The sequence below is a fragment of the Amblyomma mixtum genome, chromosome 3 (assembly GCF_055824585.1).
Source record: "Amblyomma mixtum isolate Tamu chromosome 3, ASM5582458v1, whole genome shotgun sequence".
Classification (NCBI taxonomy): Eukaryota; Metazoa; Arthropoda; class Arachnida; order Ixodida; family Ixodidae; genus Amblyomma; species Amblyomma mixtum.
The window spans coordinates 95,876,327-95,899,774 of record NC_143014.1 but is presented as its reverse complement, the minus strand read 5'-3'; the positions used below and the strand labels follow the sequence as shown (position 1 = coordinate 95,899,774).

General features: G+C 53.3%; 1 protein-coding gene across 5 annotated transcripts in view; it reads right to left on the bottom strand.

Moving 5' to 3' along the window:
• CadN (neural cadherin) overlaps positions 1-23,448 on the bottom strand; it is a 248,060-nt gene that overhangs the window by 69,612 nt on the left and 155,000 nt on the right. For all 5 annotated transcript variants that reach the window (XR_016290490.1, XM_089580223.1, XM_089580221.1 and 2 more), the window contains exon 16: positions 6,933-7,076. Coding sequence is in view for 4 of the 5 variants with exons in the window: in XM_089580223.1 (XP_089436349.1) it covers positions 6,933-7,076 (144 nt within the window). In the remaining variant the exon portion in view is untranslated. The remainder of the gene's footprint in view (positions 1-6,932; positions 7,077-23,448) is intronic.

Genomic DNA, 23,448 nt, shown 5'->3' with positions numbered 1-23,448 from the left:
TGGCGTGCGAGGAAGGCGATGGGTGACGGCAAGACCCGGAGGGAACAACTAATCCGCCAGGATTCGGGGAAACCGACTGATCAAGAGTGGAAGAGGGAGGAGGAATTCACTCGGGGCCGCGATTAAAAAAAGGTCAGGCGAAAAGCGTCTACACGGACAAGGCTGGCTCGAATGGTCGGGAATGAAGGCATAGCCTCTTTGCGGACGAGTACTCCCCGCTCATTGGCAATCACCTGGTCTGCGCAGATAGCAACCAGCATAGGCCGTGTGAGACCGCTCCGTCGGCTAGGGGATAAAGCAGAGCTCCGCAAAATCACACGTACCGGCTTCACCAAAGGTAGCCAAGCAACTGGGCTCGTTTTATAGCCGCAGAGCGGAGCGTTTATGACACCCGTGAAGCTCTAAATCTGTGTAGGGTAAGGAGAACCCTTGTGCACAGCTTTTGAGAGTTTTTAGTCTTTATGGGTACCGTAATGGTTTCGGAATAAGGCGTCGACTGATCACTTTTGGCAAACACGGTACCTTTGCTCGGTACCGTGCTCGGTACCACATACCGAGAAAGCGAAACTGTGTGGCCTGTATGCACGCAGGCGACGTTGTCACACAGTATTTTCGCGATGGCACCTTCCGTGTGTATTTATTGAAGCACGCTACCTCCGATGCGGCTATGACTGAATGCGTTTAACAGAAGCCGCTTCCCGTGGACTGAACCTGGAGCGAGACTCAAGGACAACGCATCCCTATTCAACGACGCACGCACACGCGTTCAGCGGCTGCCACGCGATCCCACCTGAGCGCAATCCGGTCGCCGCAGCGGACACAATGATTCCCACTAAACGGAAGCACCAAGTCTCGCCCCAAAGAAAGCGACAAATGTGCTCCGCAAACGCCCCATAATTTTTCCCAGTTCCTAAGAGGCTTTTTAACCACGCGTCCCGGCACCTATTTTCGAATTGGAGCCAGTAGCCCACAAGCTCCGCGCTGGTCGAGAGATGCGGCTGCAGGAGAGCCCGCTCGACGGCAGAACAAGCGAGGCCTGAAGCCGACCGCGGCTCCCTTAAAAGGCGCACTGCAAACAAATTCGTTGCAGCCCATTAGCAGCGAGTGTCTCGACGAGGCGCGAAGTAGCAGTAATAAACGGGGTCCGCTTGCGCTGAAAGGAGACCTCCACGTCTACAACATACACCGGACTTTGGAAGACGCCTCGGTCGAGGGCTCCGGTTAGATGCCCACTATCCCGCGTCCCTTAGCGCGGACGGAAATCTGCGTCCAAGCTCCGGAAAAATGCACACGTCACGGCCGGACGCCGGACCCGCTGCGTCGAGACGGCCGCTGTGCCACGCCACACGGACAAGGCTAAGGGCGCCTGGGCGACAGGGGCTAAAAGGCGGAGGGGGACCACGCGGGGGATACTCTGGCACGAGGGCGGAGGTGCGCTGTCGGACTGACTGCCTGAAAAGAAAGAAGACGAGGGATGGAAAGGAAGAAGATTAATTACCCAGAGGGCGAAATCAGAAACGGGACGCGAAATCCATCAAAGAAGGGGAAAAAAAAGTTGAGAGGGCCGCGCCACTCTGTTCACGATAAAAGCCCCTCGAAAGGGAACTGCAACAAAACAAGTAACACGGGAGGGGACCGGGGCAGGCTCAAATTTTAAAGATAGAAAAAAGACACATGCCGGAAGGAGAGGCCGTCGTATATATTACAGCCAGGGGAAAGAAAGTCGGCCCGAGAAAAAGAGTGCCCTCCGCCATTTTTGCCCCATTTACTCCATTATTCTTTTCACCCAATCATCTCATTCATCGTCCCTTCCAGATTTCACTGGAGCCGGGCGCAGGAGGGCCGCGCCTCGTCAAACAGACTGCACCCGGAGCAAGCGCCGCCCAACCGGTTCGCACTAAAAGCCAGCCCGAGTGCAACGGGAAACCGATAGTTGCGCCGAAATAGGGCGCCCAAGAAAAATCGCCGGCCGCACTAAATGCCTCGCAACGATGCACTTGCCGGGGAGCGTCGTCGCTAGCGCGCCGGGGCACGTAGTACCAAACGCCCCCAGCATCTTTTGTCCACGGAGAGCGCGACGCTTTCGCGGCGTGAAATCGTTCGCCCTCCACGCAGCGCGCCGTGCAGCCCCCTTCATCCCAGACGTGCTATTCTTTCGAGGCAGAGTCATTTGCGCGCAGGAGGAAGACTGCTCTCTCCGAACGGCTGCACTCCCGGTGAAGCCATTGTTCCTGCAATGAGCTGAATCCGGCGGGGGAAACAACACACTGCTTCTCCCCAGATGATCGGCCAACTAACCTATCCGCCGCGGGGCGCTTTTCTTGGGCTCAAAGTACAGGGCCGGCCGCGAAGTGAAGAGAAAAACCGCCCGCCCAAGAGAGACAGACAGGCACAACCGCTGTGCCTAAATCGCCCGACTGCTGGTGAAGGGTCACCGTCGCCGCTGGGCGACACACGGAATATAACGAGAGGAAACGGGAAAAAAGAAGAAGCGCGGAGAACGATCGAAGCCGGGCTTCACAGCCGTGGTTCCACGGTGTTCCAATTAAGGTTCGTTAAAGCTTAATTAGAACGCGCCCCTCGCAATGCTCCGTCGCGCCATCGCCTGATTGAGAGGCGCCGGTTCCGCCAATGCCGGAGTGGCAATCGATGTGAGGGGGGTGGGGCGACACCGGGCGCATACTAAACACGGCCCGGAGAGTCGGCAGATGCGCCGCCACCCGCGCGCACCGGACGGCCGGGGGGGCCAATCTGTTGCGGTCGTCCCGATGGCTCATAATGGCTAACGCTCGCTGGGCCCTGGCCGCAATATATGACGCGGCTCTGCTCTCTGAAAGCTGACCCGTCGCCTGGCAATCACCCGGAACGCGCTGCCACGCCACGAGAGAGGGGGCGTACGCTTTCGGCCGGACTAGCACAGATTTCTACCGCCTACGTCAGGCTTTTGGAAAAGAAAAAAAGATAGAAAGAAGAAAACTTACCTCACTAACTGCCAGCGCTTACACACATGCCCAGCCGGCCCGAGGCAAGTTTATCAATTCAATGGCGTAGCGCGTCACCCTGTCATGTTGGCTGGCACATTTACATATCAATAAAATAGATCGATACAAAAGCAGGAGACAGGCATATAAACTAGGGTGATGCAAAAATGAAACGCTTGCGAGCTACTGATTGCATCCGAGTGCTCATTCTGAAATCGTTCAATCCGTTAAGCGTCAATGGTATTAACAATCAGATCACCGCGAAGCTAAACGCTTAACACAAGGCAGCGTGAAACTAACGCGAAGCCTTGTGAAGAACAATACGAAGTACAACTAACCTAGCGAAAACTGAGCAGCTACTCTATACACAATACGCTAAGAAGTGCCGGTGCTGCAATATCCAACGATCATTTGTACTTCCTCTTCAGACGCGTGAGAAAATCTCAAATGCCTTGGCCTAGCTAGATGGGAGGACACTGTTCTGCTTTTCCTTTTCGTTCCTGGTGGTACCTTCTGGAGCGAGTACAGAACGACGGGCTGATTGAAAGGAGTGTCTACTTCACTTTACATTGGTTTAAAGGCAAAAAAAAAAAAAAAAACCTAAAGAGGCAAACAGGCTAAACTGTTAATACTGCGCAGTGCGGAATGCACAGTGGATTAAAAAAAACTTTCCCCTGGAGAAGAATTAGCTATAAATTCAGCCACGCCTGAAAATTCACTTTCCCAGCGAGGTGGTGGCCAGTGCCAGCCGAAAGCGGATCGCTACACTCGCACACACGAAAGGGAAAGAGCTCGGCATAGAGAAGAAGCGCACTACGGGGCCGCCTTCTGCGCTGCAGTTTCAGCCGTACAAGTAGCGCCACCTGGAAGTCGCCGCCGTGCCCCGATCACATCGGGCCTTTCGGCAAGAACAAGCAGAAAAGCGCAGCAAAACACGCAACTCTATTTACCGTTTCGTTTCTGGTTGTCTTGAAAGCTACATGAATACTGCCAGAAAGCTGCCGAACATCATTTTTTTTTTTTCGATTTCTATGGAACTCCTGCGAGAGGAAAAAACAGCGCTGGCCTTACGCCGTGCAGGGTAAGCAGGCCAGCGTTGTGTACATACGGATAGGTTACTCTTTGTTTTAGACCGTGCGCTTAAATCTAAGATCACATCCTGTGATCTGCTTCTGTCTGTACCGAACCCTGTGGCAACCAGTGCGTAAACGCGTGCGTGCAGTGATATAGCAGTGGTTGATAATTAAAAAAAAAACAGTACAAAAAGGAAGGAGAAGATGCTGCCCGCCGCAGCACCTGATATCTAATTTCCTTAACACCCAAGCTGCGGCCGGGGTAAATAAATGGGCCAGGGAGAAGATAGCCAGGAGCGGTAGCCAAAAAGACGGGTGAGAGCTGTGAACACTAAATATAAAACACAAAAAGTAGCACACGCTGAGCGCGCACCTCACTGCGCGCACTACCTGGCTCAGCGATCGCGCACCAAACTTGTTTTTAAAAACGCGTCAACATTTTCAGTCGTCCGAGAGCCACACGGCAGCACGCGCTTGCGAAGAGCTTGCCAGCCTCAAGAACGGTGGTGGTCGACCCTACTGGTGGACACCAACGGGGCTCTCAGAACAACGTTGTGGCATGCACCCACGCCTGGCCCGGAGCCTCAGGGTAGACCTCTAGATACGCGTAACTGAGGGAGGAGTGGGGTCTGGCCGTTCACCAGTACGATCGCGCATAGAGAATACGTGCGCACTTTCAGAAGCTCAAGCGTGTCCGAATTTACGCCTGCAGAAGCCTGCAGAAGCAGAAGCCGTTTTACGCCTGCAGAAGCGGGCACTGAGAATAATGACTTGCACAACACCGTATACGCCTTCTCGCCCTTTGTTTTTTAGACTCCAAATAATGCCGGCATTGCAGCTTCGAGATTTTCGCGTTGCACTACTCGTACTAAGAGTCCTCTCCGGCACCTCCCCCTTTCCTTTGAACACATTCCATAGAGCCCCAACTAACAGCCGTTCAGCAGCACAGGGAAGATTTCTGGTTCCTACATCTCGCAATGACTATGGCCAGCGCCGCTTCGAGTATCAAGGGGTAAAAACTTGGAATAAAATCCCCTGTGCAGTCTTTGCAACGTCTAATCCTTATATTTCACTTAAGACCTTTTTTCTATCACAAATAATTACCTGATTTACAATGCAAATCGCTTTGTGATTGTTTCTTATTATTCTCTGTAGTGTCTATGTTGGGTTTGCCATTTATATGTCATTGAATAATCACTTCTAAGGCAACTGCGTTTATTTTGTGTAAAGAATGCTGTTCCTGCCTTCATGTTTTTTTGCACACTCTTCTATTTTTTTTGTAGTGAGCCCTCTTGTATTTCTGTAATTTGAACCCTCTTGCTTGTACGCTTTGCATTTTTCCACCATTCTTATGTGTATTATTTTGGCATGCATATAGAGAGCATTTGTCCTCACTAATATCTTTGCTTTTATTGCATGGATCCATAACTAGCCTTTGGCTAAGGATCCAGACAGTGATGTTATGTACTGTGCTGAAGAAATGATAATAAAAAGAATTGATAATAAAAAAGAATTGAATTGAATTGAATTGAATTCGGCGGAATTTTCACGAGGCTTGCGGCACCGTTTTCATCTTTAGCAAACGGAGGAAATATCTGGGGCAGATTTCTTATTAACTCTTTCATTTTTTTTTTACTCGGACGTAAATATCTAGAGAAATAGTCCTTTTAAGCATGTCACCCTTTCTCGTCTAAAAAAGTAAATAGATAAAAGCTAACTACCGAAATTTCGTCCCTTTTTCTCGTACCGTTGAGGCATAATTTTCATCCGTATCGAGCTTGTGGTTTGCGTTTCCTGGCCAGTGAAAGTGTTGCCAATACTTTCTGCGTGGATATAAAATTCGCGCCAAGCTTCACTCGTGCGATGTGACTCCACCTGGTGCAGAGAAATTTTCATAACACTACATTATCACATCTCTTCTTCGGCCGTGCGCACTAGGGAGTTTCAGAATAGGGGGGCCGTATCGATTAACGCGACCATGTACTATCGGCAACAAATGAAATGATAACAGCGAAGCTCGTGGCCAAAAGTCCATTTTACGCTGTCCGTCTGTCGTCAGTTTTGCTCGTTTCACGTTCGTTTTCTCGCTTTGCCACTGGAGCGCCACATTTCTGGTGGCTGTACGGCGATAGAGTTTTGCTCACTGCCAGAAGCAAGTGATTCAACGGGCACGCTGGACACCGAACGCCACCCGATCGGTCTTTTTCAATGCTAGCAGGGGAGTAGCGGGGCGCCTGGGACCTGGCGCTCCGCTAATCCTTATCCCCCGAACTGATCATCATCATCATCAGCGTGACTACGTCCACTGTAGGGACAAACGCATCTCCCATATCTCTCCAATTAACCCTATCCTATGCCAGTTGCGGCAACCCTATCCCCGCACACTACTTAATCCCCCCCCCCCCCCCCTCCCCGTTGCGGCCTCCCTATCCCCGAACACTACTTAATCTCATTCCCCCCCGCCCCCATAACTTTCTGCCGCCGATAGGGTCCCCCTATCCAATAGCCCCCTATAACGCAGTCAGGGCGCATCCATGCTGGCCCGGACTCCTTCCTGTCCCTGCAATCGCAGCTTCTCATTTCCGCTGCGTAGTTGCTCAGTTATTTTCCCACTGCTGCGCTGATGGTGATTAAGTGTTTGCTTACGGCTTGCAGAAAGCGTGTAATTCCCATTTGCACTCATGGAGTGCCGCGTTTGCTAGCCGCCAGCAGACAAAAAGCAGACGACGCAGGAACAGATTTAAGAGCAGCGCTCTCTCCCGACAGAAGGCCTGTAGCTTCCACAGCGCTGAAAGTTAAAAGCTGAAATGCAGGTGCTCGGACTGATCGCGAACAGATGGCGAGGCCTCGTACGCGCATGGGAAGCAGGCCAACTCACATTCGTCCTTGTCCTTGGCAGTGACAGTGATGACTGTGTGCTGCACATCCTCGTCCTCGTTGACCTCAGCCTCGTAGAGCGCCTGGCCGAAGTACGGCGGGTTGTCGTTCTTGTCGCCGATCCCAATGCGGATGTACTTGGTCACTGCGCCAGAAGAAAAACACAAACACCCCAGCTCAGGTGCCGGCCCAACGATGCGCTCGTTAACCTTAATGCTGCACCAGAGATATGCAGTGAAAAGAGGCGACGGCGGAACAACGAGGTCCGCACCGCAGCCAACCAAAGTGATTAACACGCGCGCCCGATACAAGCGACGCGAAGCACCGCCGTAAATCACCACCACCGAAACCGGGGCGACCGTTTCGCCCGGCTCCACGAATATTATCACAGCAGCGAGAAGGCGACGCACTTCACTTCGGTGAGCACGGCGCGAACCCGCTCGATGTCCGCTTCGCCGATAGCGCCACAGAAAACACCCGCAGAGGGCGCGGGAAAAAGTCCAGAGACGGACTCCAGCGCGCCGGCCGGGGCCCGCCGAAGCACCGAATCATTAAGAGATGCGCTTATCAGACGGCAGCCCCGCCCACGGCCACCTCCAGAGGAAGTCACGGAGAAGGGGGCGAGACAAACAGCGCGGACTCCCCTTCCAGAGGGAAAGAAAGAAAACGGTCGACTGCTTCCACAGAGAAAGACAAACCAATCAGCAAAGCGCCCAATGGGCCCCAGAAATACCAGGAAAAAAAAACGGGCATGATCTATCTAGCAGGCAGCGTCTGTTATAGAGCATGCTGACGGTCGCAAGGTCACATCAATGTCCAACGTAGTTAAGACCAAATTAAAATTTCTCAAAAAATAATTGTTCAACGCAATTTTTGGGAGCTACATTCTTTAAGCCCAACTGGCGTGGAAGTTGGAACACCGAGCAAAACGCCAATTCAGTGTTCGCGTTCCGGTAGCAATTCCGGTTCGCGTTTCGGTAGAAAGCTTTACGAACTACAGCGGTCGCCGTGAACTTGTGTTGAGTTATATTGCGAAAAAGCAACTGAGGAAACACGATGCTAAAAGTCTAATGATTTCAGCATAATTTACTTTGTTTAAGACATTTGCTTCTTTTAAAATCCTAAAAATACAGGATAAAAAAACAAGACCATTTTCACTTAGGATAGTTGTTATATGGAGTTTTACGGCGCATAAGCAACTGTGGCTATCATGCGCCAAACACAAAGTTAGATGATGTTATATTAAGTGTATAGATGTTACATTATATTAGATTTAAAACATTGGCTTTCTTTAGAAACTAGCAAACAAGTGAAAAATTGACGCGTGTTTGCTCGCCTAAAAGCAATGCGGGATGAAATGGAATGTGTTCATTGTAAAATACAGTAAAAAATTTTTCCCTAAGTTCTTCGAGATGCGAACAAGATATTAAAATGTGATTAACTGTGAGCTCCTCACCACACATTTCACACACGGGTTTGTCTTTTTTTGTTAATAAGAAGCTATGGGTGATGTGCGTGTGACCTATGCGTAAACGACATAAAATTACTTCTATAAAACGCTTTTTATGGCGGCATGATTTCCATTCTTTTAAAATGGGCTTTACAGTATGCAGCTTGTTGTTTCCTTCATTTTCCCACGAAGCTTGCTATTTGGCTCTTAGTGTGCTACGTACTAACTTCATGTAATCCCTAGGAGGCAAATTCACATGTTTTATTTCCATGGTTCTGGCTTGTGCGGCACACATGTCGGCTCTCCATTGTCCCTAATGCCAACGTGACTGGGAACCCAGAAGAATTTTATAACATGTTTTTGTGTTGTGACCTTCACTATATTGTGTATGATGCTTCCTATCAGTGGCTCCGTGGCATTTTTCGAGTTTAATGCTGTAAGGACGCTCAGTCAATCTGTATAAATGATGCTGTTTTTTATGTTTTCATTTGTTATTTTTTGTACCGCAACACAAATGGCATAACACTCAGCGGTGAAAACTGTAGTACAGTCACGGGTATAAAAGATTAGCACACACGACGGAACACCAGAGCGCCGGAATGACAACGCGTGGCGCTGCCGGTGGCGAAGAGGCTGATAACGAGAGTGCCGGGCCGTTCCCATTCTACAGTACTAGGGGGGTTCAGTGGACTGCCACGGACAGCAAAATTACTGGCTAAAAGCAGCGCTATCATCTGTTGTTCCCTCGAGTTCCTTTTGACAAACCATTGCGGACATAAAAAAACAGTGATAAAAAGAAGCAATCTTTTTGCTCATGTTAACCGAGCCTAAATAAATGCCGCAAGCACAGTCACGTAGGGTCGGCAGTTCAACGCTCGCGCGGTGCACGCTTGATAAAGCTTACTTCCTGCCGTCCCCCCCTAGGCTGCAAACATGGAAGCGGCCCGTTAGGCAGGTCTGCGTACCGCAGCGCCGCGTGGTGAGATATACGAATTCTAATCGCCAGTGATCTGTGCTAATATTTTTTGCTCGCGACTGTACATGAGGGTAGTCGTACTGCATTTTTATTTTTTCCTTGTATTACTGCGCTTCCTACATGAGCACGAGTTTTTGACCCATCAGTATAAAATGCAGAATAATTTCTGTATTTTTCCTGTAGTGCTAGACATTCTTGTATTATATGGTGGTGTGGTGTACAGGTTTTCCTGAGGCGTGTTAGTGTGACGTCACACACTGTGGGGAAAGTGTACCACGGTGGTAGTGCTTCGTGTCTTGGGGCAATATTTTTAATTTCATTTAGTATGCTCAGAGCTTTTTCACCTAGGAGCAATGTTGGATGGAATGGTGTGTGCTCATTGCTTTTCCTCAGTGTTTCCAGTTTCCTGCACAAAAATAAAACGCGGTTTACTGTTACCTCACCTCTGCATGACTTGCATCGGGACCTGTCCGGTTTTGTCAGTATGAAGCCGTGTAAGGTGTGCGAGGTCTGTACTGGGACAGCAGAGAATTGCTTCCTTGAAACGTTCCTGGTGTGGGCAAGACTTCCATTAACCTAAAACTGGCTCCACCAAGTGCAGTTTACTTACTTCGTTGTTCCATTGCCAATTTTTTTCTTAATTTACGAAGTACTAAGTTCATGCGATCTTTAAAGGGCATGTTTACTTTTTCCATTTGCTTGCCACGAGCATGAGCAGCGCACAAGTCAGCTCTCTTGTTGCCTTTTACTCCGACATGACTCGCAACCCAGCAGAGTTTTTTTTTTTTTATGTTTCGTCCTTGAGCTGTGGCTGTACGTCACCAAGTAGCGGAGTGTTTGCATTTCTAGAGTGAAGAGCTGTGAGTGCGCTTAGGAAGTCTGTCTAAAGATACTGTTTGCGAGTTTATCGTTTACTGTTTGTGAAGTTATAGTTTACTACTTTTTCCACGGGCCGCCGCGGTGGCTCAGTGGCTATGGTGCTCGGCTGCTGACCCAAAAGACGCGGGTTCGATCCCGGCCGTGGCGGCTGGAATTTCTTTGGAGGAGAAATTCTAGAGGCCCGTGTACTGTGCGGTGTCAGTGCACGTTAAAGAACCCCAGGTGGTCGAAATTTCCGGAGCCCTTCACTACGGCGTCTCTCATAGCCTTAGCCGCTTTGGGACGTTAAACCCCACAAACCAAACCAAAACCAAACCACTTTTTCCACGGCCCCACAGAGAGCGTAACATTCGGCCGTGCAGCAGATGGATGCACACTGTTTTCCCACCCAATTCCCTCGTACCGCAACGCTTCCGACGCAAACATCCGGTTCTGAACCACCGCTACAAAGTGCATGCAACATTTCCTCCAGGTATGCTAAAGAATTCAGGGCCATGTATCGTGAGGCGAATGTAAGGACTGGAGCGCTAATCCTACAGTACACAGCCGAGACGATAAAACATATTCAACGCGTCAGAAGAGCCGGCACATATGGAAAAGGTGGGAAACGGAAGAATGAACCATCGACTGCGCCCCGTTCTAGAGCGAAACAAAGGAAGGGAGATTTGCAAACCTATGGCATACAATCACCATTGCTTTGTGTTGCCTCACAAACAACGGTGTTAGATTTTAGCGCCGCCAAGTGGGGCGAAGAAATGGAAGCCTTGCGCCAAGAAGACATGCACGGCCAGCTACACCTGACGATCTCGACCGCCCCGGGACACGGGCAAACACAGCAAAAGAAGGCGTCGCTCGAGTGGGCCTGTGTCATCGCTTCCCGAACCGAACTCCGCGTCTAGCTGCGGCGTGCTCGCAAGCGGCGCAGGAAAGGAGACGGTGCCTTTTGAAGGGGATTCTGCGGGGATTTCAGCCACGACGACAACAGAGCCACTGGACAGCGAAGCGCCGCGTCGTCAGCCACGCAGGGAAATGAGAAGAGGCCTCGGATCAATGGGCAGAAAATTAACACGGCGCATCAGCGCCGACAAAAGAACCCCCTTCATGGTGCGCCTCGCAAACCCGCCCATTTTTCAATTCACACTTCTTTTCCGACGATCGTGCAGCCGAGGGCCTCCGAGACGGCGTAACAAGAGCGCACATTGTCTCGCCGACTGCCTATTACCGGTCCCCGCCGGAGACAGGCGACAAACAACGGTCGCTGGTCAATAATAAAAGTCGCCGCCAAAAGGGAAGGGTGGGGGGGCTCCTCAAATTACGTCCCGCGGGGAGAAGAAAGAGTGCGGACGCGATTGGACCATTCCAATTTTTTTTCGCTCTCCCGCGAGGAGAAAAGGGAGCGTCAAAAGCGTCACGGAGACGCGGCTGTTTGGAACGGACGAGGCGACTCTCGAACTGAAATTGCCGCCGCCCTACGGCGGCGGACGACGCCACGGGGAAACAAAAAGTTGCAACCAAGGGAAACGAAACGGCGGTGGGACAGAGGGGGAAAAAGCGCGCCCGTTCCGGTCAGCGCAGCCACAGCGCGGAGGAGAGCGAGCGCGCAATCGAATTGCCCTCCGCGTACCGAGGAAAACAGAAATCGCCCTGGAAAAGGGGTGCCAACAACGCGCGCCGTCGGGGCAGGCAAAACACACCGAATCGATGGCCGCCGACAGCGGGACGCATCTTTTACACGAAGGTGGGAGACAACGGATTGTGCACATCATCCACTCTCCCTACACACCTAGCTAGGTCACAGATCACGCGCGGGGAGGAGAAACAGAAACGGCATATACTGCCAAGACGCGTATGCTGTTCCGCCAGCATTCCCAGATGAGGCCAGTTGGGGTCCTTTCACTGCATGCCAGGCTGCACAGAATTTTCGGGCCGTGTGTAGGGAAGTCTTGAAAGGACGCCTCAAGGCTAAGCTCGGCGACAGGCAGCACTGACATTACGGGGCGCCAACAACAGCGACGAAACACGACAGGTCCGCGGGCGTCGGAGGCACGGCCCACTCGAAGGAAGAGAGCAGGCAAGCACGGCGCCTCGTCGCGAATTCGGCGGCAGGGGCGTGTTTCGCGCCAAACGCCCACTCGACCGAAGCCCACAAATCAATCAGGCGCGGCATTGATCCTGGCAGGGCTCATCCTGTCCATCTGGCAGCCGCCTTAAAAGCGGCCGCCAAAAGTCGCCGCCACGGCTGCATGCCGAGAGGGCCGCCGAGGAGAAACAGCGGCGCCACCCGCAGCGGGGCTCGTTCAATTGGCCTCCTCTTTTGCTTCGGCTGCTGCCATTAGGCCTTCCTTTTTTGCTCCTTCGGGGGCCATCCATTTCGAATTCGAAACACATTCGATAGGGCCCCGAATACCAAATTGGATTGTCTGACCCCTTCCCCCTGTTCTCCCCCAGCAGAGTCACCTCCTCTGCTGCGATTGTCATTTGTAAGCCTCTTCGGGCGGAACAAAAGATCTCTTCCTCCCGAACCACATTAGGCTGCCCCCCTCCTCCTCCTCCTCCCCGGCGCACAAAGGCCGCACACGCGCAAGCCCCCGTCACACGCCACGACACGAGCGCCCGACTACGGGCCAGGGGCCCCCGCAATCTTCGCAGCCGGGGTGCTCGGCTGTGCCAGCCGACACCCCAGTGCAGCCACTTTCGAGAAGGCCGTGCTCCGCGAGATTGGCGCCGCGCATCGGCGACGTCCGGGGGGCACTTGCGCGCTTAAGAGAGTTCCCGAGTTGCAGTGGAAACACTCGGACGCCGTCGGGAACACGAAAGCATCCGAAGCCGGACAGGCACCCCCGAGTGCCAGCGCTTGCCTCAAAGCAGAACCAGCCATCGAGATCGCCCGCTGTTTACGCGTGACATCTTGCGCCAACGAACATTTGGATATCGAAAAAGGAAGATCGCTTACGCTAAGGAGCTACAGCACGAAAAGCAGCGCAAAATGTGAAGGGGGGGGGGGGGGGGGGGAGAAGAAAGCTGACAAGTATCCAAGAACGAGACCGTTTTTCAATCGCGCTGACGACCAAATTATGTGGCTAATATGTTTTTAACTGCACCAGCTCAAGTGGGCTCGCATTTCGCTACTCGCGCCGTTATCATTAGGAGAGACAAACTGGGACGACAAGAGTTTAAAACCAGACGACGAACTTACCACTTCTCGCTCGCCGCGAGGTCTTCCATGAATAGGGGCTGCACGCGGCGAATGAATATCACATTTGCGTAATGATCCAGCTCATGAGAAAGAGGGCACCGGCGGCGAAAAGAATCGCCTTCGGCTTGGCGGGTAGCGAGATGACGCGCCACATCTCGCGCTTTCATCGCCCGAGAAAGAAGGAGAAAAAAAAAAAAAAGACGGAAGGGTAGGCGGGTCAAGGGCCCTGGACGGATGAGTGCGACGCCGCTGTGCGTCGTAGCGCGAGCTCAAGAACGACGACGCCGAACCGAGCACGGCCCATCACGGTCGGGAACGCCGGGCTTTCTTGGATGGCGGGCGACACGGGCGAGGCTACCTGCCCCGCAAACAATTGCCCAGGGAACAGTGTGCGGCCGGGAGAGGCGGCGAATACGGACCGTGCGAACACCGAAGGCCCTTTTGTCACTCGGTTACTCCAGCGGAGTCTCAATACCCCTGCCACACTATTTGGGGTAAGGCTTTGTCCCTACAGTGGACATAGTCAGGCTGCTGCTGATGATAAGATTGTACAGAAATGTTTTCACACACTTTAAAAATAATAAGCAACAATTTCAAACCCCTTTTAAGCGCACTGATGCCTCTTAATTGCACAAATTATTCTCCCCTGATCGTCATTGCTATCATTTACGAATGTGTAGCCTCGAAAGAAACCGGATGACATTCGATGCATCGAAGGCCATTCGATTAGAATGACGTTAAATCTCCCCTTGTGCTAGGAGTGTAAGCCACTGCAAGCTAGTTAGTCCTGCAACAAAACGGAATGCAGCCAAGCCGGAACAACGGATATCTACACGCTGAGATTCCAGAGCGCAGCGCGCCGTTGGGCGCGAAGCAGATCGGTCCCACGGTAGCAAACGAAGTCCGGGAGATTCTGGCTACCGTCTGATTCTGACAACTACCGTCCGGGAGATTCTGAATCGAAGATTGGGGTCTGGGGCGTTAATACACAACCGAGGTGCACCAGTGACTTCGCAGCGTTATTCTTACGTCATTGCCGAGCACCAATCGTTTTGAATAAGAAGGTGTGCACCGAGTCCTGACGCAAAGAGTGCCTCCATGCGTTCACTGGGGTGCAAAAGACGCTGGCACGCGCTTTTGTACAACCGAGCTCAGTGCCCCAGTGACCTCATGAACGGGGCACCCTGTAACTGCTCTCTTGACGGCAGGCTTTTGATAAACAAGCGGCACAAAAACTTGGACGACGCTTAAAGGGGTGGATACAATTTTTGGTTGGTGCGCTCTTCGTTTAAAATGTTGCGTACTGCCCCAGGACGCGTGACATACGCTTCGCGGTTCATACATACCAGGTAAATAATTTATTACTGCACCATTTATACTGAAAGATTTCGGTTTCAGAGCGCCGGGGTATGCTGTGACGTACGTCACAGCCAGGGAAGAGCAGCAACTCTGGTCACGTGGCCCCCGAAAAGTTCTGACGCACGGATTGCTGCGTCGTCCGTTCTCGGGCACATGCTGGCGTACCAGCGCATTTCGAAATGCTGGCAGACTTGGTCGGTGTTTCAACGTGCTGAGAAAAGCCACGCGAGCGTGGGACGACACCGAGTACAGGAAGGCCGGTCTCAGTCAACATACCACGTACGCCAAAGCAGTTTCTGCGCTGCATTTAGCTTCGCCACAGTTCGCCGACGCCGACGCTCGGCGGACGCCTGTGCCGGTGGCCTGTAGCCAACAGCGCGACAGACGGCAGAACCCCTGGTCAAATAACAAGGACATAACGCCTCACTGTCCGCACCGACCAATACTCGTCGCCGTCTCCCACTTTGCCCCGCCAGCGCAGCTCCACTACGAGGCTGTTAGGGTCCCCGCGGATGCTGATTTCGGTATCTACTGCTCGCTTTTAGTGCCAATAGCACTCTTTAACGGGGTCCAACCCGACCCAAGAAAACTGTGCGAAGCTTGACCTAGCGGGCGACCCGCGTGACCGGAGCTGGTTACTGGCCGTGCTGGTAGATGGCGCCACGGGACCTGTGTCGCCAGCGCGCGCATTACGTAATGACGGCAGCTCACGCGGCGTTGTCGCCTCGTTCAGCATGTGCCACCTGGACTTCGCCGACTACGAGGCTCCGAAGACGCAGTTGCTGACGCATGCGCCGCTCTGGTGGCGGCGCAGCTCAAAGGACTCTTGCTCAAATCGCCTCAATAACGGGCTAAACACGTGATTTCCCACGTCTACTCAGTGTAAATACGTTAAAACTCTACCACTTTTTTTTGTGCTGCCTTACAGCAATCAGTCCGTGCATTCACTAAGTGAACGCTTCAAGCACACAGGAGTCAGCATTCGCCGCGCGTGGACGTAATTCCCCCTGCAATGCGCCCATAACGACGATTACACCTCAGCGCTACTTGTGTTTACAGAGATGCCTGTGTGCAGACATACTGCGCGCTCGTTCTACATGAAATGCATGCTGCGCTCTACTTAGGTTAGACTCTTCTCTTTTGCGCCGGTTGCAGGCTTACTTGTTTACGCAGAGCGATAAATTTGCAAGAAGCGCCGATGAATGCGAGAGCCAGCCTTGGGAACATGTACACCCTTAGTAAAGAGTTTGGAGCCCAGAGGTTTTGCGTCTTGTCCTGGCCTCCAAATCACTTGAAGGTGAGATGGATTTTCATCCTCGCCCCTCCACGGATGCTGCAAGAGCTACATTAGACTGCTCAGAAGCGAAACCCCCGGGCTCCCATATTTCGACAATGGCTGTAAGCTTCATAGCCAGGTTGCGGACACTGCGTAGTACAGGCGTTTCTGGCTCTTTGTATGTGGTTTCTCTGATATGTCTAATACTGGAAATTGCTTTATCCAGAAGTATGTCTGGCGCCGATTAGTGTTAATTATTATGGCTATTAATAATATGTGTCCACACGCGAAGCCGAAGACTGCTGCCGGGCGCCTGAAGCTTTGGTCGGCAGACCGGGTCGCATCGGTTAGCAGTGGTGCTCCTTGCTCATTGCATGTGCGTCCTAAGATGCAAGCAAATCGCAGATTTCGGGCAACTGTTGTCAAAACTATTCTCGATTACCATTTGTACTCGCTAAAACTTGTTAAACTCGCTCTACACAGTCGCCGACATGGCATATACGAACCTCGCGGACTTGCTCGGCCGACTTGTCGCAGAAGGGGGCCGCGGCGTCGACTAAAATTCGCTGTTCACCGCTGGTGAGTGTTGTAGTGTGAAGATATCAAATGCAGTCGCTCGTTTCGATTATTTGCAATGTGTATATAAGGTAAAAACAAGATTAACTAGTCAGGTCATTGTCTCGTCGGCGTGAAAGGTTGGACTCGATCGTCAATGCCGCCTGGTGCCGCCAACCAGTGCACCGACCGCTGACGCAGCGCCTGGCCAATGTTGCGTGTCGCCGTTCATAGCACACTCTTAAAAAAAGTTAGCAAAAAGGTAATAAGTGCAGCAGTTACTAACTCTGACTTCGTTTTACTACCTTTTATCAGCTATTTACTACCCTCTTAAAGGTATAGTTAGTAAAAGCAGCCTTTGCTACCTTATTACTATGGTCGCTAGTTACTACCTAGTTAGTAACCTTTCCTTTAACCCTAAAATAAAGTCAAAGAATATAAACTATAATATTACACACACACACACACACACACACACACACACACACACACACACACACACACACACACACACACACACACACACACACACACACACACACACACACACAAGCGTTTGTTTATCTTGCGTCAGCCTAAACGAGGCCTGCAGCAGAACGAACCAAAGCAGCAGGACGCGGCAGCTACTTCGCCAAAGCGACAAGTCTTCTCAATGAGGTTGAAGCGGAAAGAGCACGACGAAGGCGCGCAAGAGATGCTCGAATCGCTAGAAAGCGAAACCTTCAGGCAGGGCGAGTACCCAGGTCTCCAGTAACGTCGTCGTGGAGCCGCGAAGACTCATTCGCACGGCCAGCGCTAGGAGGGGAGTCGAGACCAAGGTCCCAGAAACAGAGCAAACGGGCCTCACCAGACGACCGATCAATCACGTCCCGCCCTCATTCCGGTTTCTTCCCCGACGCGCGCATTACTGAAAAACTGCGCCGACTAAAGAGGCCGTAACCAAGCGCCGACACGGAAAGGAGAACGAGCAGTCCGTACAGGCGGACGCCGCGCGTATTCGACAGAAGCGCCAAAACAAACCCACGGGAAGACGGGGTCAAGGGAAGGGTGCGGAGTGCGGCGCCCCCATGAAATAAAGAGGAACCGGAGGCATTGGGTGGGAGGAACAGGGAAGAAGCGCCGCTTGAAAAGAAGCTTATCGCCTCACCGGCGGCCGAGGCCGCCCTTCGGGGTGCTCAAGTGAGCGTACCCGGCAGCCGGGGCGGCTGGGGAACAATCGCACGCTGCTGCCGACGGATCCCGAGGGCCGGAAAAGGAGGGGAAGGCCGCACAAAGGAACGAACGCAATACGGGGGCCATTGTGCGCCGCTCGTCGGACCGCAACGATATGTGGAAGCGCAAAATCGGGCAGCGACAAACTCCGTCGCCCAAGGCTGCGGGTCGCCCACGCGGGACTGCTTTGGCGGGCGCCTCGAGCGCGTCGCCGGGGAGCCGCATTCTCCGAAACACGCAGAGAAAAGAGAAAAGAGCCCGCGAGAAACACACGCGCTCGAAGACAGGCAGGCGACATTCAGCGGCCAGGCAGATTCGCTCCGGCCGTCAAGTGGGCAGCAAGCATCCTGCGGAAATTGGCGGAACCGCGGATTGCAAGGTCGGGCGACGCGCGCCCCGCGATCGGCCACTTCTAGAAACTGCTCACCGCTGCTCGGAGGAGCGGACGCTTGCCGGCATTTACGCGCGACGATGAGATGCGCATTTTGCACGAGCGCCCAACCTTGGGCGTGAATCGGCCGCTTTTTTTTTCTCGGGCCGACGCGGCACGCAACACACTTTTCTGCTGATGAACGTGCGCGCTGCATGGAAAACAGGGAAACCGCTCGGAATTCCGCACAAGGAAGCGGCCGCGACAAACGATTTCTGCATGCGCGGTGTCGTCCATCAAACGAGACCGTGCCCACACAGCGCCCCAACACAAGCAGAACAACAGGCGCTTATGACCCCACGCGGTGCTCGCGCGTAGCGGGCCACGGGTTGCAACCCGCGACTGAGAAGAAAAAGAACAGCGCGAGGCCTTCCTAGGGAAAGGGGGAGAAAATTAAGCCGAAAGTAGGAAAGGCTGAGCCGGCACAAGAAGCAGCACTATCGATTCATAAGCGCGCAGTGGAGACGATATATCGAGCGAGAAAGAGGCACTCTTGGGCCCGAAGGCAGCGCAGAGCGCGTGGCGTCCGCTCGCAATGACCGCTGCTAATGAGCAACACTCGCAGCTGCTGCCGCGCGCGACCCCTGGAGCGCCCGAGTCGTTAAGGGCGCGCATTATACGGGCGAACAGGCAAACAGAGCGGCTGCGTCGCCCTCCCGAGGGGAACGCTCCTTGGCCCCCGCATATGCGAGATCACGCGCGCCACTTCATCACCGGCCGGCCAGGGCATGCGCGCACCCCGGTAGGGAACAAACCCTGGCCGGCAGTAAAGAACGCTGCTCGACGCCAGAGGAAGACGCACACGAGAATAATGGCCAACGAGGCGAACACAGGATCCACTCAAATACGCTCGCGTTACAGTAGAACGTTACTTCTGGCAACACCCCCCACCAACCCTCCCTTTTTTTCTTCAGTGCAGCTTAGTCAGCGGACGTAAAAGTGTAGCAAACACGGCACGTAACGAGGTGGCACCTGTATGTCAAGCTGCGTGACCCCTCCGAAGCTGGAACAAATGGAGGACAAGTGGAGCAAAAATGTTCTTGAGAGGCAGCGCTAATAATTGAGAGGCAGCGCTAGTAGAGCACTGCACGGGCTCGGGCATACCCGACAGCTCGGATCGTAAATGCAGTTTCGCCGGACCTGTTGGGCGTTTGATTCCTTACTGTCGGATAGTGAACACTTCGGCCGTTCGAGCGACAAACAGCACCCATGATGCGAAAAAGAGATGTGCCGACGTTCACTCGTTCATTTACTGGGACTGGTGACTTCCACAGTTGGACCGTTCTCAGGGGAGAAATACGAATAATGCTCTGGCCTTGGTGCAAAAATCAGTAGTATGCGAAAAGGCCGGCGTCTGCCTGTACCATGGAAGTGAAGCCTCCCCCCACCACAGGAGCCTACCGAGAAACGGAACGAAAAAGCGACGCGGCGGGAAAGCCAGCTGCACTCCAGGGTTAGTACGACACTTCCCGGCACCACCGGATTCAAGCAATGCAGCGCCGCTTATCTTCCGAGACCAGATGTGAATCCGCGCCGCCTTTGCATATGTGCACTGCAACGACCACTACACAATACAGGCTCGGGCTCTATAATATCGGCAGTGTGGTTTCTTGGAAAACATCTAAAACAAAAGAACAGTGAAACCAAGACGTCCGCGGACAGACGTGCGCGAACATTGGAACACTAACGAAAGTGCCACATCTGACCACATCTCTTCGTGCCATCCTTCCTGCAAAATGACGCTGTCTAGCTTCCGACTATCGAAGTGGATACCTCCTGTTTGCAATGAAACAAAAAAGGTAGCTTCCGGCCTTCTGCAGCCTCACGTTCCGATTCCGCTTTCCCACGACACACTCCGAAAGATCACTATTTCGACCCGGACGAAGCGCATCCCGCCACACGAACCGACCGCAATCACCGGGAACGCGAGGACAGAAGGCAGAGTACCCAGGCGGAGCTTTTTCAAGTCGCCGATGAAAGTGGGCCGTGCGGTCGCCATGCAAATCGCTCCTTACTTCACATCTAACCAATGCGACGACACACAACCGAGACTGGAGAAACGAGAACATCGGAGAAAGGCGGTCGCGCTGAATCGCGACGAACCATTATTCAGATTGGGATGGGGAAACCCGCCAGAGGCGCGCACCAGGAGGCGCTGCTCGGAGCGGCGACCCGCGCAGGGAATGCCACCGCTCTCCCGGTCAATCGAAAATGCATAAGGAGAGCGCAGCGCGCGACTGGGTTCGCAACTTTGTTACTGCTACCCCCCACACGAATCCGCAGGCCCAAAGACGGCGAGCCCGGGCGCAGCGTCAAAAGTCGTACCGCATTAAAAATACACGAAACAAAATAACGTTACACCAACGACACGAGAGCGCAGAAAAAAAAAAACGAACAAAACAAAACTGAGCGGGGAGCCTCGCTCGGAGCGCTCAACGAGCAGCGGCGGCGGGCACCGAGGCGCGAGACAGCAATGGTGCAACCTGCCTAAAGAGATTACAGGGCCCGGAGAGCGGGGCGAGCGCGGCAAACGAGCCCGCTCCCTGCACAGCATTAAAACAACATGGCCGGGCTGATTGGCGCGCGCGCGTCGGGTCCCAGGGGCGGCTGCGCGCGCCGCCGCGGGACCGCCGGCCACTGGAACGGACGCCGGAACCAGAGACACCGCGCGCAGCACGCGCGAAACGGGCCGCCTCGTCCCGTTTTCCCACGCGAGCTCAGAAACAGTGGCGTGGAACGCCCGATACCAAGGGGGTCTTCTCCATCAGTCACCGAGTTAGCACGTCGTCCAGTCGGCACGGCGATTTACGAGAGGGCGGCAGCGCACTCCGAGCTGCCAGCACAGCGCGCCAGAAGCATCACAGGCCCCCGAAAGAGGAACGCGGCGTCCTCTGATGAGAGGGCATAGCACACGGGCAGCGTCAGGTCGATCTCGTCGAGGAGCTCAACAAAAGGCCACTGATAGCCGAGCAAAAAGCGAGCTACTACGATTAACGAGACCAGCGTGTTTCGTCACACTTTCCCAATTGCACAACTGCGTGCGTCCCAGCAAGACGTTTCGGGCTAGAGGCTGAACCATCAACAGGAACACTAGCCGAACACGGCCAGCAGCGCCGCACGCAAAGCAGCGAAGCGGTCGAGCGCCTCTTTTCCGATATCCAAAAGAAGAGCAACTACAATTCCAGCACGTCATTTTTCGCTTCCTCGGGAGACATATCTAGCCGAGAAGTCGAGCGTAGTAAACAGAACGCCAAAGAGAAAATACACGACGCAGTGCCGGCCGCGAATAAAGTGCCAAGTTGAGCCGGCCACAGAAAATTACATGGGGCAAACTGGAGAAAGAGAAGAGCCGCGGGAGGATTTTGCCGACAACATCCATTTGAGCGGATGATGAATGTGTCCATAACGAGGCGACTGAGGAACCGGCGCCCTCTTTTTTTTTTTATACATATACATATACACCGCGATATTGAAGGCAAGACAGCTGCGCGCGCAAAAAGAACGCCGCACACAAGCACAAACCCATCAGCAAGCGTATCTGCAACAGGCAAAGTCGCTGTTTACTATCCAAATGAACGCGCGACGAGGGAGAACGCCCGAGAAAGGCGAAATAAAATAGAGCGGGCGCTCGCTATAAATCACGAAGGCATGCGAGAAAACGGCGGACACACAACAGCGGCCGGAATTTCTGCCGTCATCAATATTTCCTCGGCTCCTCGCAGGCTGCGCAGAGACGCCAGAGAGAACAGCAGCGACAGAGGGGAGCCAATTCTTATCTCGCGACAAACGAAGGAGAGACTTCTGGGCCCGCGATTAGGTGCGATCACCTCGTTCGCAATAACTTCGCCAGCGCTGGCGCTGAACACGGCGGAGGTGCAAAAGGGAGCCACGGTACCGGCCGCCGCAACAACAAAAAGCGATGGCCGAGGGGGATTTGCTCCGGGAAGGAAGCTGGGCAGGACATTTTTCCAGCGCCGATTTGAAGAGACGGTCACGGAGAGAGGGAGAGGTCCTTCTCCCTCGCCAATTCAGCGCTAGGAAAACTGTTAGCGGGATTTCTGCTACCACTAGAGGAGCGTAATAGAAGGGACGGATCCCAACTTGAAACAACCAAGAGGTCAGTGAATAGACAAGAACTGCGAATCAATTCTGCAATTACAGGTTTAAAAAAAATGCGCTAAAACGATCAATTTCCTTTAATTAAGTCTTCACCTGGGCTTCGCGCTGAGTTGCTAAAACTGCCGCGCTCGCTCTTCTACGCCTAACAGTACAACGCTTGCCTCCTTTGAGGGCGCACCACCCGCGATGAGCCGTATCAACAGAGATGGCAAGATGAGATCCCTCTTCTCTTAATACTTCTCTTAAGAGAGGCACAATTTTCAGATCTGGCATAGCCCATCTGTAACGCAGAGATCAGAAAAGAACACGCATTTAAATCTTGATAGGGGTGGTTACAAAGCAAGCAGGAGTCACTTGAAAGTAAAATTTCGCGAACTATAAAAAATCTGCCCACAGACACACACAAAAAAGAAGTCTGCTAAAGAGTGACTGTCAGTACACCGCCAAACGAAACGCTCCCTGGATTTGTTATTTCGAGGGGCGTACACCGGCAAGGCTCGCCAGGGAGGAGGAGGAGGGGGGACAATCGAGGTCACCCCCTTTTCTTCAAAAAATTGCTCTTCTAACTTTGACTTGAACCGAGATCGACACAGAGCAGTTGCGCGTGTGTGCCAGGCGAAAAGAAAAGGGCGGCCGGGTGGAGAAAGCAAGCGGAGAAGAGGCCGACTGGATTGGACGCCGAACACACAGTACCGGATGCCTCGAGCGGAAAACGCCCCAAACATCTTTTCAATCGCTGCTGCCTCCAAAGAGAGAGAGAGAGAGAAAGAGAGAGAGGCCTTTTTTCTCTCGTTCCGCATCTCGCAGCAGCGCCGCAAACAGGCGGAGGCCGCCAAGGCGCTGCGAGCACAACTCGGTGCGCGAAAAACGGATTACGCGGGAAAACAAATCCCGCGCTGCAGGAGTGGCCCGCGGGGAGCAGACGCACTCGCGCCAGGGAAATCCTGCCGCTTGCTTCATAATTGCGCGCGTCCCGCGCCAGTGGCCGTCCCTCCCTCGCCGGTGCTCCATTTGCCGGAATGGAGGCCCTGCCCCGCCGGGGACGCGCGCCCGCCAGCACTCGCG